Raw genomic sequence first — 18792 nt, forward strand, 5'->3', positions numbered from 1 at the left:
TTTAGTAGTATTTGCTAAAAAAAAATCAATTTAAAATTATTATACATAAATCTAGACTACTTTATTCCATAAAACAATAAATTCAATTCAGATGAACTAATTAATTATATATTTATTTATTCATTACATCGTCACTGCTAATGGTCCCCACTTTTCTTGCTCCTCCCAATATTTTTTCTTTTATAAAATTAAAAAAAAAAGTCTCTTTTTTTCTGTAATCTGAATATCTCTATCTCTTCTGTACCTTTGAATATAATTTAAATAAATTATAAAATATTATTATCACTTTTCTTTCATTTCACCCATTTTGACCGAAACACACTTATCTTTTCCCTCTATAAATTCCTTCCCATACCCCTTCTCTCTCCTCATCCCTTCAACTTTCTCTCTCTAGAAAAAAAAACTCTCAATTTTTTTTTTAAAAAAGAAACAGCAAAATGTCTGAGTTAATTCAACCAATTAAACGTTTTAGAGAAGAAGAAGAGCAATTACAAGTACAAACTGAAGAATATAAACGTCATAAATCATCATATAATGATATCCTCTCAATCCTCGAAGAGGAAGAGGAGTACGGTATTGAGTCTGACCCGGATATTAAAATATCCGGGTCAGACATTTTTACCACGCTTCAGCAGGAGCTAGACCTCCTGCCGAGCGATAACAACAACGGACTTGGGTCCGACCCCGTAGAAGATACGGGGTCGGGTAATTCCCAAATCCGTTGTAATAATAATTCTACAGAAGATGATAGAAGTAGTGTCATTAGACACCTTCTAGAAGCTTCTGATGATGAACTTGGAATACCAAGCGGAGATGGAATTAACGGTTCAGATTTTCCAATTGTTGAAGAAAATGGAATTAACGGTGGAGATTTTCCGTTTGCTATATCAGATGGATTATGGGAACTTGAAGATGAAGCTGCTAATTATTATTCTTTATTACAATCTGAACTTTTTATGTAGTTTTTTTATTTTTAAATTTTGTGGGTAGGATTAGATTGGAAGAAAAGGGAAATGTTTGGGGTGTAAAGTGAAAAAGAAAAAAGATGAGGGTGAAAAAAGAAAAAAGTTGGGAAGAGGTTTTTTAGGTACTCTAATTTTGTCCCCACTCATCTTTTGTATATTCCCAAAAGTACCCCTTTGGATTAGAATATTAGTAGCATAATGTAGAAGGTAAAAAAGTGATTCGTTTATATTGGAAGGTCTCTTTCCATTTCTACCCCTAACATTTTTCTTTTTAAGTCCTTTAATTCTAAGAGGTATGATTATAAATTTATGGAATTTTATTTGGTAAAATTTAGAAATGCACCTATATTAATAATATAAGAAAAAAAGAATAACCGATTTTTGGATGAAAAATATTTTTATATATTGATTATTAAAATATATTAAAATACCACACTAAGACATAGATAGTTATAGTTTGTTAAGTGAAATTTGGAGAGGATATGATATATGTATACGATATTACTATCTTGTGGAGAAGATATGGTGTACATATACGTTATTACTCTCTTATGAAGGTAGAGAGATTGTTCGCGAATGACCTATATTCAAGCGTATCTAACTCTAAAAAAAGAAAATAAAGAACAAAGTATGATATATGACAATAGTTAACAAAGACGAGACAAGATAATACTTCACTTATATTAGCCTCATACCTAATACGCAATTTCTATTTCTTATCAAGATCATGTCCTTACAAATATAAAGTTTTATCATATTTATCTAATCACCTTATATCAAATTTCTTTTTACCTATCTTTATCTTTTCTCATACTTTTTACAATGGATCTCTTTGTATTTTTTGTGAGTCATAGGGTGGCGATATACTTTTTCTTTAGGTCGAAATTATTTCAATCTCATTTTTCTCTATCTTATCATTCCAAAAATCAAGTAAAATGATGTTTTAGAAATGCTCTAATTGTCATAAGCATCAATAAAAACATCATAAATAACCTTAGGGTTTCGAAGTGACAAAATTAATTTATAAAATGATAACTTACAAAACTTGAATTTATTAGTGAGTTATTTATTTATTTATTAGTTCCATTAAATAGTAATCGTGTAATAGCAAGATAAAAAATTAAGTAACGTAACAAATAATAATCCACTTCAAAGAATAAGTGCCTCTCCAATAATTGAATACTAAACATTACAAGAAAAAGAAGGCTAGCCAACCCCATCCTCCCTTCTTAGTGACTATTTATTACTAACTTTTTATACTAATATTTAATCTTCGTAACTTTGTAAGTGAGGTAACAACCTTAGCCAACTAACTTTATATCATGTCTTATTTTTTTTAAAAAAAATTTAATTTAATTTTTTTTCAATTAATCTCTACCTCTTTTAACTCTATTAAAGCCAATCTTTTACGTTAAACTATTTCAGTCTTATCTTGTCCATATAATTTTATTCGTAATTTTATCTCTTTAAATATTACATTTGTATCGCATAATATTTCGAATGTTTATTTATGTGCTCTTTTCATGTGTGTTTTTAATGCTTCTAGTACAAATATGCTCTAGATGTTACTTTTTATTAATAAATTGTGGAAAATATTATTTTATCAGTGATATATTTCTTTTTTAGATCGTTTCAAAAAAATAATATCTTATTATAATTATAAATAATTTAATTATAATTTTTTTTATATTTTTAATAAACTAATTTTTTATCGCACAAATATCTAATAATTGTTTTAGACCATAAATTATAAAGCCTTTCCTTTTTTCTTAAACACCATATGAAGCTAAAAGGTGTCATTACATAAAATGAGACAAAGAGAATCCATTTTTTCCCTAATTTATGCCAAATCTTTTTCCTTTTAGTCCGTCTAAAAAAGAATGTTATTTACAAATAACTAGAAATAACTAAATTTAAAAATTTATCTTCACCGTTAATAAAACAATTTTCAACAACACACATATATATATATAAATTCTAAATTAATGTGTTAAATTAAAAATGCCACATAAAATTAGACTGTGGAGATTTATAAAATGAATCATAATGGGTAATATTAATAAATTACGTAATTCAGTATAATATCTTCTAAATCGGTAATGATGATTGATGAGATTTTTGGATCAAGTAAATGCAACTTTAATACTTTCACCATTTCCTTTTTAATGTTTTGTCCAAGGTGAATCTTTTGAAATATTAGGTAAAACGATGTAATGGGATTTTAGAAGAAAGGTAATGCCCATTAGATTTTTAAAAAGTCGTATATTTTTTTCTTTTACGTTTTATATATAAGGTGAGTTATTTTAATATTACGAACGAATTTGATTTTATTTTATTGTGATTTTTTAAAAAAATATTTGATTTTCTTATTTTGTGTTGATCATAAATGCAAACTAAAATTGTTTTTGACTTTTTTAAAAGAGTAATTGATGTGAAAAAAGCGAAAATATTTGTTGGTATGTTTTTTTCCAAATAATTATGGAATCAACTTCAGGTTAAATTTCGAATTTTTATAGTCAAACATGTATTTTGGTATCCAAGTCCCCAAAAAAATAAACAACTTGGCCAAACGTCTCCTTAAATCAAAAATCCATGTCCAAGTCTTGGTATAATTTATAAATTTACATATTTTTAATAAAACAAAATATAATTTTAATCTAAACTTGATTTTAATAATTTTTTTACTATGAAAATAATGAGAAAATATTGTCAATATTTTTGAGTCGTTATATTTAGTTATAATATAGAAACTTTCTTAAGTAATAAAACCATAATATATTGGACGCATTAAATTACAATCTAATGTTTAGACAATTTTAATCTTATTCAAATCAGTCCAAATACATTTGGCAGATTAATGAATCTTTTCATTTATTAATTCAATTTGTCAATTTGACACTGTTATTTTGAGTTAATAGTGACAAGACGATGATGAACAAAAGAAATAAAAAGAAGAAAGTGAAACAAAAAAAGAAAAAAGAAGATGAAGGAATCGAATAAGAAAAAAGAAAAGGGATAAGAAAATAATAAAAACATTTTTTATTTAGATATATACGTGCTAGGTGCATGTGTTGCACAACTCAACACCAATTTATATATATGGGCCCCAATTTCATTTAATATCGTTTGTGTATTCGAATGTCCTATCCTCTTTCTGATTTATCGTTTTTTTACATATTTAAATATTTATTAATATATCGAAAGTATACTCATATAATATCAAATTCATAAATTTTATGTAATTTAAAAAAGAGTGAGAAAATAACATAATTAGCTCTTTAATAATATGAAATTTATGTAAATAATTTTTTAATATAATAGGATGTGTTTCACTTAACGAAATTGTTTTATCCGACCTTTAGGTATGAAAAAAACACTTGATATAGGGCATTTTTTCCTAATTAAGATCTCACGTAATATATATTTGAAATAATTATACTTTAACGTAGATATCAAACGTCGAGCGGGGAATATAACGGGACCAAACCAGACGTAATTATAAGAAAGCAAGTACAATAGGGAACCTTAAGTGGTCCCCTTTTACGTGTATGGTGGGTCTACTTGTACTCTTTGGATGATGCTGATGTTGCTATGTCATGTCTACCATCTCCATACATGACATGTATGGTGGATCTATTTGTACTTTCATAATTTATTTTTCTTCGAAAAATTAATTTAAATAGTTGATCATTTAACGATTAAATTAAAAATAATAGATTGAGCATGGTGTAATGGAGATTTTTGTGTTGTATTTGGGTCGGATTCTGAAAAAGAATTTATTGATTTTTTCTCAAATTGATTAAATTGTAAGTGTGGTAATTACTTCATGGACGAGGTTTTTGATTTAAATTTAAGATGATTTAATTGCGTCAGGAGAAAAAAAAGGATGAATTCATCGGTGATCTTCTAAGATTGACACCAATTTTTACTTAGATACCTTAACTAAGCTTTGTTCATTTTAGACACCTCATATTGAGTTTCCGCTATCATTTTGACATTTCTACTGATTTGTCACACTGGGTGTGTCACACCTATTTTGAGCGCGTGAAGAGTTTTTCTTTTTTTGAATTTAAAATATTTTTTTCTTTCTTCTTTTTCATTCTATCCCTATCACTTATTTCACCTTTCATCATGAAAAATCTTACAAAATCTGAAAAATAAAATAAAAAAATTATCACACTAATTTTAAAAATATTTACAAGATTAAAATTTTAAAAATCATCACACTAATTTTAAATATATTTATTCGAACAAATCGTATTTATTTTGAAAAATAATATATGAAGAATGTCATATTTGTAAGTACCTCACCTCGCTATCGATAATCAATAAAATGGTTCTCCAAATTAAATTTACAAAGAAAAAGAAAGATTAAAATCTAATTATTATTTTTTTAAAACAATGAAAGAATAACCAAAAATTGGTGGGGTTGGGAAGGCTAAAATGACAGAAGTAAGGTTGATAGGGTAGGGTGGTGTAAGGCGGAGGTAGGATCGGTACAAAATAGGTAATTTTATTTATTTATTTTATTGAAAAATAATTATTGTTTTGTATTTTATTTTAAATTTATTTTTATACTAAAATGTTACATGTTAACTTCTAACTAATCATCATGTCATATCATTCACAAGTGTATTATACATTTCATATTTTTAATTAATTGTCAAAAAATGGTCAAGATGACATAGCGATGTCATATTTGAGGTGTTCAAAATGAACAAAAAATATCTTACTTGAGTGAGATGTCTAAATGAAAATTGACGTTTAATTTATGACGCCATTGATGGGTTCCGTCGAGAAAAAGAAATAGAAGAAACATCTAACTACTTTATGCATGCTTCACTGGGCTCGAACGATATAACTCAGTTGGTATATCTCCGCTCTTTCAATTGAATTGTTGTGATATAAATTGAATATCTAATTGTCCATTCAGGAATGTCAGTATTTTGTACTTAAACCAATAACTTACTTTTTTCCAAGTAATAGAAAAGAAACAATAATTTTGATAGAAATTTATGAATAAATATCAATACTTTTTGATTAATTATTTAATATTCCAATATTCATTAGTTCAACTAACTTTGATTAATTTTCAAACACCTCCTTCAATGCTTCCGTCCTTTTTTTTTTAATCGTTTTGATGACTCAAACTCAATATATTTAAGATTGAACTGAAAATATTTACTAGATAAGAAACTCCTTCTAGTCTAATCAACTTAAACTTGCATAAGATAAATGCATGAAAAAAAATGATATAATTCTAATCGAAAATTTCTTAACTTAATCATATTTCAAATTTAAATTCTTTATTTTTAAAAAAGTTTACAATACCTTTTTGCGAAATTGCTGACTTGTCATTCTCACACACAAGCAATGAAAAATATCAAATGGACCTTTTTTTTTTTCCAATACATGAAAAGAAAAAGATATCTACTTTACTTATTAGGGAAATATCCTCTTATAGTAAGGAAAAAAATAGGGCAGGGTTTAGAAAATTGAACCCATATGACATGTTGGGTTTTCTTTAATTTTCAAGTGTTCTGAATAAGATTTATTTTATTTTATTGGGAAAAAAAGAATTTTTTTGAATTGTTTTTAGATAAACGTTTCATAAAATTGATTGAACTTACTTGGTTATTAGAATTTTTTAAAGTATAATCCTAACGTTTTCACTATATATATTTATAATCGTATCGATCGAGGATTAGAATAGTTTAGCATATCTTGAATCTTAATAGTTTTATAATGATTTAGTATGTCTACAAATTGATAATCGATAAATTAGACTAATAAACTTTACAATCAAACCAAACCGACAGATATGCCATCCTAATTTGGAACGGAGTCTATCGAATTTTAACATTTTTAGTAGAGTTATTAGCAACCTCTTTTATTCGTACTAAAGGGTAATTTTTTGTTTTTATCAATATTAAAGTTGAGCTATTAAGTTTAAAAGTAGATATTTTGATTAAATCCAAATGACATGAATAATTTACTCTAACTAATATTTTTGTGTTAAATACGTAACATATAAAAAGTAAATTCAAATAAATGTAATTAAATTGAGATGAAATAACAAAATGAAAACTAAAACAAGTTAGATGGACTGTCTATGTATTTGGCCAAGATGTCATCAACACTAACCAACATGGATCTTAGTGAGTGAAATTGTTCTGTTCTTAATCAGATATATCGAGTTTGAGCTTTGAAATATAAAAAAAATCTTATTAAAAACATCATTTTTAAAGAAACTTTTATAATATGTGATTCAAATTGCACCAGAGCTTCAATATAACCTCCGAACGGAAGATAAAAATCAAACAAAAAGATATCTAACATGAAACCCTACTTTTATGTGATATATTATCTTACACGTCATTGTGAGAAATGGGTAATAAATTTGTGAAGGAGAAATAAAGAAAATAATAAATAATATAAACTATATTATATATGATGTGAAAGGTAGCTTTAATTAGAATCATATGCTGTGGGCTATACCACTTTATTTTCATCCCTTTTCCACTATCTACACATTTTAAATTATTCTCCTCCTCCTGTTTTAATTTCCAAAAGTAGATTTTATTTTTTTTTTGAAAAAAAAAAGATATAAATATCCACGTTTTCTAATTTCTATACACAGAAATTCTAATTAATACAAATAATGGAAGGATTGAATGAAAATTATGTAGAACATTTTTAGCCGTTCGAATTAATTGTTTTTGTGGACCACTATATTTTTTTAGGGGATTTTATGTCAAGAAATTTAGAAGATTTATGATATGTAACGTTTTTCTAGAAAGCGAATTTTTAGAGTTTTAAATGATAAATTTTTAAAAATAAAATATACATAATATTTTAGGTGAATTTCACATCAGTAGGAGATAAGTCGTGATGAGCTTCTCAAAGCATGATTTAAATTTACTCTAATGCATACTTATGAAATTTGATGTGGTGTAATTCGAAAGATAAATTCATGTAGATCTAGATAATAATAAAATAATATATTCAGTGAAATTATATAAGTTTGAATATGAAAAAGATTGCGTATACATGATCATATCCCTATTTTATAAAAATAAATAGATTATTTTCATTAGACCGTCGGCTCAAGTAAAATATATTAAACATGAGATAAAAATCCATATAGAAAATTATGGAGAAAAACAACAAATCGATAACTAAAACAAAAATATAATAAAAATTGAAGTATACGAAAATAGGAGAATAATAATAATATTAATTTAAAAAATAGATAAGACACAATTACTTACCAACTTGTATTCATGCCAGCTTAAACCCAATATAAATAATACATATAATGAATTTAAATTGTGATATATATTACTCTGAAAATGACATATTAGAGATTTTATAAATTATTTTCTTCTACCAATATATAAATAATTACGTGTACCATTCCCTCTCTATTTTTCATGAAAAAAATATAAGGATAAAATGAGTAGATAAAATTAGTCAATCATAATCCTTTTGCAATTTAAATTAAAAGAATAATTCTAGAAAGTTATTTTGAATTTTATTTTTAAAAATATATCACTTTCGTTTTCTTAGCTACTCATCTCTACCATTCAACACCCCCTACCTTCATCATTCATAATAATTTTCAGAATTATGTATAGATATTTATCTTTATGTATCAAATATAAAAAAATAAATTACATTTTTTACTTACTTTTCATGATTTTTTCTTTTTTATTGAACACTCGCTAAAAAGAAAACTTAATTCATGTAAGAGTAAAGGAAAAGGGTGATCTGCTTCATTTTTAATCAGAAGTTTTGTATTCGAACTCAAAATATAAGAAAATTCTTTTGAAAATAAAAAAAGTGGGTGTGGGGGGTGGGGGTGGGGTACACAACCAATAATTTAATTTAATTGGTTTAATTGATCTTGTGTTGTATCAATCCAACACAAGATGTCAATAGAATGAAAAATAAAAAAAGATTAGATTTAAAACTTTGAAGAAAATATCATAACATGGGCTGCTGCATAAGATATGACTCAGAAAATCAGTAGCCCCATAAAAATTAGCAAATATCTAAAAATTGACCATTACTTAACGTTCATGTGATGGTAAAAAATAGACAATTCCAAAATAATGGTTGAACCATAATTGTCAGTAAGAAAAAATAAAATATATAAAAAAAAATAGTCATTTTTATTGAATTGTGAATGCTATCTCAAAATTAACCAATACTTGGACTTTTTTTTTATATAATTTTCTATTTGGTGTTTAATTTTAATATTGAAGTTTGATTATATTTGAAATTGCTTTACGTAGAATTTTATTAGGAACAAATTAACTCTATCAAGAATTTATTCATACCCAGGATTTAAATTCGAGAACTTTTCTTAAGAGAGGAATAAAACAATACAAAAAATAGAATATTTTAAAACAAGGAAAATCTTAGTTCAGTTGATTGGCTGTCTGAACTCTCAGTCTCATACAAGTAGGGCAGGACATAAAATATCGAAAATCAAATTATCAAATTAAATTAAAGTTTTTAATAATTGGATATACGGTATGATATTTGGAAGTAAAATTTTAGAATCATGGTATTTAGATTTGGGTTCTGTATGAGACATTAGTACCATTTGGTATTTGATATTTTCTGAATACTAAATTATTTACTTAATGAAGATTGATCATGTATCAACATATCCATTACTTATTAGTACAAGTCTACAAATACATGTCTTTTAATTGTATCAATTTGTTTTTCTTAATTATTGATCTTCTATTATATCGTGCCTACACATTAAATAATAGGATTAATGATTGAAAAATAATATTAACTTTATAATACAATCGACTACAACTTTAATAGAGTATTACAAAATATCATACCAAATTAAAAATTTAATCTACTATTATCAATTTATCAAACTGAAATTTAACTATTAATATTTAATATTTTATTTTTAATTGTCAATTACTAAATTACCGACCATAAAATTTATCACTCTCAGACCAAATATTGGACGCTCATTTTGTAAATCTCATAGAAAATGATAAAAATGTCCCTTTATCATTAGTATTTTCACCATTCAATTTATCCACAGCACGCCACTTTTAGAAATAATGATCAATATTAATAGTTTATCACAATATTCAACTTAATATATAATCTTAAATCTATAGCACGCCACTTTAGAAATAATAATAGATTTTTTATAAAATAATAGATATTAATTCTATATCACAATATTTAATTTTATCTATAATCGTTAATCTTGAAAAATGAATGAGAAATAAATAATTAATATTAAACGTAAAATAAGAAAAATAGTTTTATTTTTTTAATATGATAGAAGCGATAAAATAAAATTTTACTTTTAAAATAATGGATAAATAAAAATAAACAGAAAAAATAATAGATTTAAAGTAGAATAGTGTTGGTTGTTTAAAGTCAACAAAAGTAAATATTTATTTATCCGTAGCAAATATTTATCAAACTTTAATTGTTAAATTTACTAACTATGAAAGTAGAAAATGTTTAATGAAAACTCACATAATTTGAAGGCATAATTTTTGCAGTTAATTAATTTTTGAACAATTTCTAGAGTTCAATGTAGTTATAAGAGGTGTGATATATATATTTTTATAATTTTCTTTTTTAGATTTTGACAAAAATATTATGTTTATGGTTAGTTTTGTTTTCACAATTTCATCTGATAGAGATTAAAATATCCACCTCATGTTTTTTCTCTATTTTGCATGATTTTTCATAACGACTACATAAAAAAATCAAAATAAATTGACTTAACATGTTTTAAATTGTCGAAAATTAAATTGATCAGACCAATATATATTTTTATAGACTAATTTTATTATTATAACATGAAATTTATGCAGGAAAATCACAATACATGAACCAATAAATAGTCTGAAGGACCATTCATAATGTGTACAATTTGTCTATTGTCTACTCATTTTGGATAACACTTTGCGTTTTATATATTATCGTGATTTTCGACATGATGCAATTATAATTTACATCAGATCAAATATTATATTATTTATATGTAGACTAAAAATATTTATCAAAAAAATACAACTATATACTATACTATTAAATTAATTGATATTTTATGTTAAATTTTAAAAATAAATAATTAATATTTAAAGATAAAATATAAATTTTTTAAAAATATTTTTATAATAATAGACGAATAAAAGTGAATGGAGCGATTTTATTTTACAACAAGTCAAGGCACATTAATCACGTATAAAACATTTTGTGGATGGGAAAATAAAGTTTAAGTTTCCCAAGTGGATGGTTCTATTCTCGTCAAACCCCCACTACTTATTGTCTGCCAGCATATATATATCTTATTAACTTTGAATAAATTCATTATTAATTTATTAAACAATAACACATTTAAGAAATCATTTTCAAAATTACAACTTGTCTACCAAATATAATATTGTGTACGAAACATTTGCATTAGCAGAGTTTAAAAGAAAGTTATGTTTTCGGAAGTGTGATATAGACAATCTAATTTATACTGTAAGTATTAATGATCGCTTTTATGGATTAGATATATAATCTATAAATTACATAAAAATAATTTTACCATTGCTTCGAAGTACACCTTTTGGGATATATATATATACATATATAAGAAGATTTATTTGACGACCTCCAGCAAGTAAATCACATTAATTGTTTTTATATATTTTCATTCGATATCTGATATTCATCTCGAGGACAACTGAATTTAAATTTATACGAAAAATCTTATATTTACAGATAAAAATGCTCCATATAACAAAAACAGTTGTATATTTATATGATTCGAACTCAAGAATTATTTTTCTTTTTATTGTATTGGATTGTCATTCCTAAAAATTGGAATGGTAAGGTCAAGTGCGTATAATAATTGGGAACTTGTAACATATAGTACTAATATATTCTCTCTAGGCTCTAGATATATGGGAATGCGATATAATGATTGAGATTTTGATATTCTTAATAGAATATATCGAATTCAAGTCTTAAATATGAAAAGAATTACATTAAAGATATCGTCGTCCGTTTTTAGAAATGAATTCTACTGTATATAATTTTGTAATTAGATAAATTTCAATATAAATTTGTGTGATATAGTCCAAGTATCTTTACACTTTTAGAACCTATCACTTCTTGCTGCTCGTCAACTCTTTTATTCCCTTTGTCTCCACTATCTTTATCGACAATTTAGGAACTTATAAATTCTAAAGTCAATAATTTTATTTTCAGATAGATTAGATATATTCCAAATTTTGAATTTACAATAATCTCATTTTAGGTCAAGTGCACTCATACGAGATTTTGGGATCACCACTTAAGTAATCTCCGTAATGCATATGAATTCACAAGTCTACCCTCTTCGGAATAACTCTTGACATGCAATATCAGAGGTCAACAAAATGTTACACATGACATGATGTATAAAAACAATTAATTCAAAATAGGTATAAATTAAACAATGATGTATTAATAAGGTAAAGACAGGAATTTTGTATGCATATTTTTTTAGAGCAGAGTCTCCGTTGTCCCTGACGGTCAAAACGACCTATTTTAAAGGTCAATCGAGCTTCGGAGTACGTAAACCCCCAATTTTGTTAATTTTTGTATGTTATAGTCTATGATTTTTTGGTGATCCGAATTTCGAAGTTATTTTTGCGGAAATTTTATGGACATCCGCTAAGACGTTAGCTATGTAACCAGTTAGCCTGACGGTCAAATCGGTCAATTTTCAAGGTCAAACGAGCCCATGAGTAGGTAAATCACCCATGTTCTCAATTTTCGTGTGCTATAATCTATGTATTTTTGGGGATTCAGAATTTCGATGTTATTTTTGCAAAAAATTTTCATGGATGTCCGTTAAGACGTTAGCTATGGAGTCAGTTTAGCCCTGACAGCCAAAACGACCAATTTTTCAAGGTCAACGAGCTCCAGAGCAAGTAAACCCTCAATTTGCCAATTTTTGTGTATATAGTCCATGAATTTTTGGTGATCCAAAATTCTGACGTTATTTTTATCAAAATTTTTCGTGGACGTCTGTTAAGACGTTAGCTAAGAAGCTAGTTGGCCTTGACGATCAAAACAACTCATTTTCAAGGTCAAACGAGCCCTAAGGTAGACAAACCCTTCATTTTACAGATTTTCGTGTGCAATTGTTCACCATCTTTTTTTGATGTTATTTTTTCTAAAAAAATTTTGTGAACGTCCATTAAGATGTTACTGATGGAGCCAGTTGGCCCTAGTGGCCAAAATTGTCCATTTTCAAGGTCAAACTAGCCCAGGAGCAGGTAAACCCTCTATTTGGCCGATTTTCATATGCTATATTTTTTGTGATCCAAAATTTTGACGTTATTTTTTCTCGAAATTTTTGTGGATGCTCGTTAAGACGTTAGCGATTCAGCCAATTGGCCCTTATGGCTAAAACGACACATTTTCAAGTTTAAACAAGCCCCGGAGCTGGTAAATCCCCCATTTTATAAATTTTTGTGTACTATAGTTCACCACCTTTTGTGTAATCAGAATTCCGACGTTATTTTTGTCAAGATCTTAGTGAACGTTCGTTAAGATGTTAGATATGGAGCCAATGGACCCTGACACCCAAAACGGTCCGTTATCAAGGTCAAACTAGCCCAAAATAGGTAAATTCCCAATTTTATCAATTTTCGTGTGCTATAGTCTATGGATTTTTTATAACACAAATTTTTGACATTATTTTTACAAAAAATTTTCGTAGACGTTTATTAAGGCGTTAGCTATGTAGCAACTTGGCTTTGACAAACAAAATGATCCATTTTCAAGGTCAAACGAGCCCTAGAGAAGGTAAACCCCTCCATTTTACCGATTTTCATGTGCTATAGTAATTAATGAATTTCTTGTGATCCGAAATTTCGATATTAGTTTTACCAATTTTTTTTGTGGACATACGTTAAGATGTCAGTTGTGGAGCCAGTTAGACTTTACGGTCAAAACGACCCATTTTCAAGGTCAAAGGAGCCCCAAAAGAGGAAAATCCCCCATTTTGATGAATTTTGTTTGCTATAGTTCACCATATTTTTTGGTGATCCGTAAATTCGATGTTATTTTTGTCAATTTTTTTGTGTATATCTGTTAAGACGTTATCTATTTTGCTGGTTGGCTGTGACAGTCAAAACGGTCCATTTTCGTGGTCTAATGAACGCCGAAGCAGGTAAATCCCCCACTTTATCGATTTTCGTGTGCTATAGTCCATGGATTTTTGGTGATCCGCAACTTCGATGTTATTTTTGTCAAAAAATTTTGTGGACGTCTGTCAAGATATTATAGATGGAGCGAGTTAACCTAGACGACCAAAATGATCCATTTTCAAAGTCAAACAAACCCAAAACAGGTAAAATCCTCATATTGCCGATTTTCGTGTATTACAGTCCACCATTTTTTTTGGTGAACCAGATTCCGAAGTCATTTTTGCTAAAAATTTACATTGATGTTCGTTAAGACCTTAGTTATGGATCCAACTGTGACCACGAACAAGAAGACCCATTTCAGAGGTCAAACGATTTCAGAGTAGGTAAATTTCCCATTTTTTCAATTTTCGTGTGCTATAATCCACCATTTTTTTGTTGCTACGAAATTACGACGTCATTTTCGTCAAAAATTTACGTGGAGTTCTGTTAAGACTTTAATTATGAATCCGATTGGTCACCACGGCCGAAATGACTTAGTTTCAAGGTCAAACGAGCCTCAAAGTAGGTAAACACCCCCATTTTGTTGATTTTCATGTGCAACGTGGGATTTTTGGTGATATCGAATTTCGATGTTATTTTGCAGAAAATTTAAATAGACGTCCGTTTAAAATCTTATTTATGGAGCTAGTTACTCACCACGACAAAAACAACCCATTTTCAAGGTCAAATAAGCCAGAGAACGTAAACCCCATATTTTGCATATTTTCGTGTGCTATAGTTTACCATCTTTTTTAGTGATATGGAATTACGACGTTATTTTGTTAAAAATTTACATGGATGTCCGTTAAGACCTTAAATATGAAGCGAAATGGTAACCACGACCAAAAATGCCCATTTTAGAGGTCAAACGATCCCTAGAATAGGTAAACATCAATTTTTGCTAATTTTCATGTGCTACAGTTCACCAAAAATATACTTGGACATCATTTAAGATCTTAGCTATGGAACCGGTCGGTCACCATGGCTATAACAACCCATTTTAAAGGTCAAACGAGCAGCATTTTTCCCCGCGAGGACCAACGTTCATAAAAAATTTCATCCATTTTGTTTTGTGAATTCCAAATAAAAAAATTCATAGGCTATATCACACTAAAATCACAAAATCTACCTTTGCCTACTTTAAAGCTCGTTTGAAATTGAAAATGCATCATTTTTCCTTTATGAAAAACTGGTTTCCATCAAAGGTCTTACCATACGTCTATGAAAAAATTTGGCCATTTTTTTTTCCAAATTTTCGATTAAAAAAATCATGCACTATAGCACACAAAAATCAGAAAAATATGTTTTTGCCTACTTTGGGGCTCGTTTGAACATAACAATACATCATTTTTCATGTGGTACGAACTAGTTCTATTTCTAAGGATTTAATGGATGTCCATGAAGAATTTCGATGATTTTGTTTCGTGATTTTTGGATAAAAAAATATCAATCTTTTATAGCACATAAAAATCGATAATACATGTGTTTGCCTACTTAAGGTTAGTTTGAACTTGAAAATGCATCATTTTCCCACGAGACGAATTGGTTACATTTCAAAGATCTTAATGGACGTACATGAAATGTTTTCAGGCATTTTGTTTCATGATTTCTGGATAAAAAAGAATTCATGTAATATAGCACACGAAAAATCGAAAGAATCTTCCTTTGTCTGCTTAAGGGCTCGTTTGAACTTAGAAATGCACTATTTCCTGCGTGATGAACTGGTTCCATTTCTATGGGCTTAATAGATGTCCATGAGATATTTCGATCATTTTGTTTCGTGATTTTTTGGATTTAAAAAATCAATGGGTTATATCACATGAAAATTGATAAATCTGCATTTGCATGATTTGGGGCTTGTTTGAACTTGACAATACACCATTTTTCCGCGCGGGACTAACTAGTTCCATTTCTAAGGTGTTAACAATTGTTCATGAAAAAATTCGGTCATTTATTTTCTAAATTTTCGGATTACCAAAAATCTATGGGCTATATAGCACTGGAAATTCGATAATATCTTGCTTTGAAATTCATTTTAACTTGAAAATGCACAGGTTTTTTTCTGCGGGACGAATTGGTTCCATTTCTAAGGTTATGACAGACATCCAAGTAAAATTTTGGCCATTTTATTTCGTTATTTCCAGAGAAATTTTGAGATAAAAAAAATTTGTTAACTACAAGACACAAAAATCCATAAAATTTGCCTTTGCATCCTCTGGGCTCGTTTGAACTTGAAAATGATCATTTTTTCCCTGCGAGACGAACTAGTTCCATTTCTAAAGTCTTAACAGACGTCCATGAGAAATTTAGTCATTTAGTTTAGAGATTTTCGGATAAGAAAATCAATTGGCTACAGTACATGAAAATTAGTAAAATCTACCTTTTTCTATCTCGAGCTCGTTTGAACTAGAATATGTATCATTTCCCTGCTGTACAAATTGGTTTCATTCCTAAGGTGTTAACGGACGACTATGCAAAATTTCGTCCATTTTGTTTCGAGATTTCAAGATCAAAAAGCATTAATGGGTTATATCATACGAAAATTAATAAAATCTTCCTTTGTCTGCTTAAGGGATCATTTAAACTTAAAAATGCACTATTTTACTCTGCAGGACAAATTGTTTTCATTTCTAAGGTCTTAAAAAACGTCCATAAAAAATTTCAGCCAATTTTTTTTGGGAATTTCGAATAAAAATATTCATGGGCTATAACACACAAAAATCAATAAAATCTGTCTTTGCCTGCTTTTTGGCACGTTTGAACGTGAAAATACACTATTTTTCCTCGCGGGACAAATTGGTTTCATTTCTAGGATCTTAACGAACGTCTATGAAAAATTTCAGCCATTTTATTTTGGATTTCCTAATTTTAAAAAAATTCTTAGGCTATAACACATGAAAATCGAAAAATCTGCATTTGCCTTCTTTGAGGATTGTTTGAACTTAAGAATGCACCATTTTCCCCGCGGGACGAACTCGTTTTATTTCAAAGGTATTATCGGACGTCCAAGAAAATTTTTGACCATTTTGTTTCAAAATTTTGAGATTAAAAAATTCATGTGCTATTTCATACGAAAATCGGTAAAATCTGTCTTTGCTTGCTTCAACGTTCGTTTGAACTTGAAAATGCACAATTTTTCCTAACGGGACGAACAATATCAATTTTATAAGGTCTTAAAGAACGTCCATGAAAACTTTTTGGCCATTTTGTTTCAAGATTTCCGAATAATAAAATTCTGGTCTATAGCACAAAAAAATCGATAAAACCTGCCCTTGCATATTTTGGAGGTCATTTGAACTGTAAAATTACAATTTTTTCCCTGCGGGACAAACTGGTTGCATATCTAAGGTCTTATAGGACGTCATTGAAAAGTTTTGGTCATTTTATTTTTGCATTTCTGGATTTAAAAAATCCATACGTTATAGCACACGTAAATTGATAAAATCTGCCTTTGGGCTCGTTTAAACTTTAAAATGCACCATTTTATCAGCGGGACAAACATGTTCCATTTTTAAGCTCTTAACTAAAGTTTATGAAAAAATTCAGTCATTTTGTGTAAGAATTTCTCGATATAAAAATTTTATAGACTATAGCACACGAAGATCAGTAAAATCGATCTTTATTTTTTTTTGAGCTCATTTTAACTTAAAAATTCACCATTTTACTCGTTGGACAAGCTGGTTCCATTTTAAAGGTTTGAACATACGTTTATTAAAAATTTCATCTATTTTGTTTCAGAATTTCTGAATCAAAAATATCTGTAGGCTATAGCATACGAAAATCAGGAAAATCTATCTTTGCCTGCTTTGGAGTATGTTTATACTTTGAAATACATATATTTTTTCAGCGGGACGAACTAATTCCATTCTAAGGTCTTAATTGACGTCCATGAAAAATTTCGGCCAATTTGTTTCAGAATTTCCACATCAAAAAAATTTCATCGGTTATAGCACACATAAATTGATAAAATATGTCTTTGCGTTACTTAGAGCTCGTTTGAGCTTGGAAATTCACATAAAAATTTCAAAAACTGTATTTTAATATTTCCACATAAAAATATATACACGGGTTATAGCACATGAAAATATGTAAAACCTATGTTTGCTTGCCTTGGGACTTGTTTGAGCTTGGAAATAGACCATGTTCACCCGGGGGATGAATTGGTTCGATTTCATAGGTCTTAACTGACGTCCATTAATAATTTTGTCATTTAGTTTCGAGACTTTCAAATAAAAAAAATCTTTGGGTTATAGTTGACGAGTAAAATCTGTCATTGCCGGCTTTTGAGCTCGATTTGTAAGGTTATAACAGATGTCCACAAAAAAAATTTGATCATTTTCTTTCGATTTTTATAGATAAAAAAAACCCATGGGCCATATCATACGAAAATAGGTAAACTTTACCTTTACCAACTTTTGGACTTTTAAATTTAAATATGCACCATTAAAATTTTTGATGTTTTGTTTTGGGATTTTTGAAATAAAAAAGTTCATGGGATATATTGCACAAAAATCATTAAAATCTGCTTTGGCTGCTTTGGGATTCTTTTGAAGTTGAAAACACACCATTTTTTAATCGCGGGACGAACTGGTTTCATT

At 28.0% G+C, this 18792-nt stretch overlaps 1 protein-coding gene across 1 annotated transcript; it reads left to right on the forward strand.

Moving 5' to 3' along the window:
- The first annotated feature begins 341 nt into the window (after positions 1–341).
- LOC107018744 lies at positions 342–1225 on the forward strand. The gene has a single exon (XM_015219304.2). It carries the CDS (start codon positions 438–440, stop codon positions 960–962), a length of 525 nt encoding a protein of 174 aa, XP_015074790.1. The 5' UTR covers positions 342–437; the 3' UTR covers positions 963–1225.
- The last annotated feature ends 17567 nt before the right edge of the window (positions 1226–18792 follow it).

Source organism: Solanum pennellii, chromosome 5 (genome assembly GCF_001406875.1).
Source record: "Solanum pennellii chromosome 5, SPENNV200".
Taxonomy (NCBI): Eukaryota; Viridiplantae; Streptophyta; class Magnoliopsida; order Solanales; family Solanaceae; genus Solanum; species Solanum pennellii.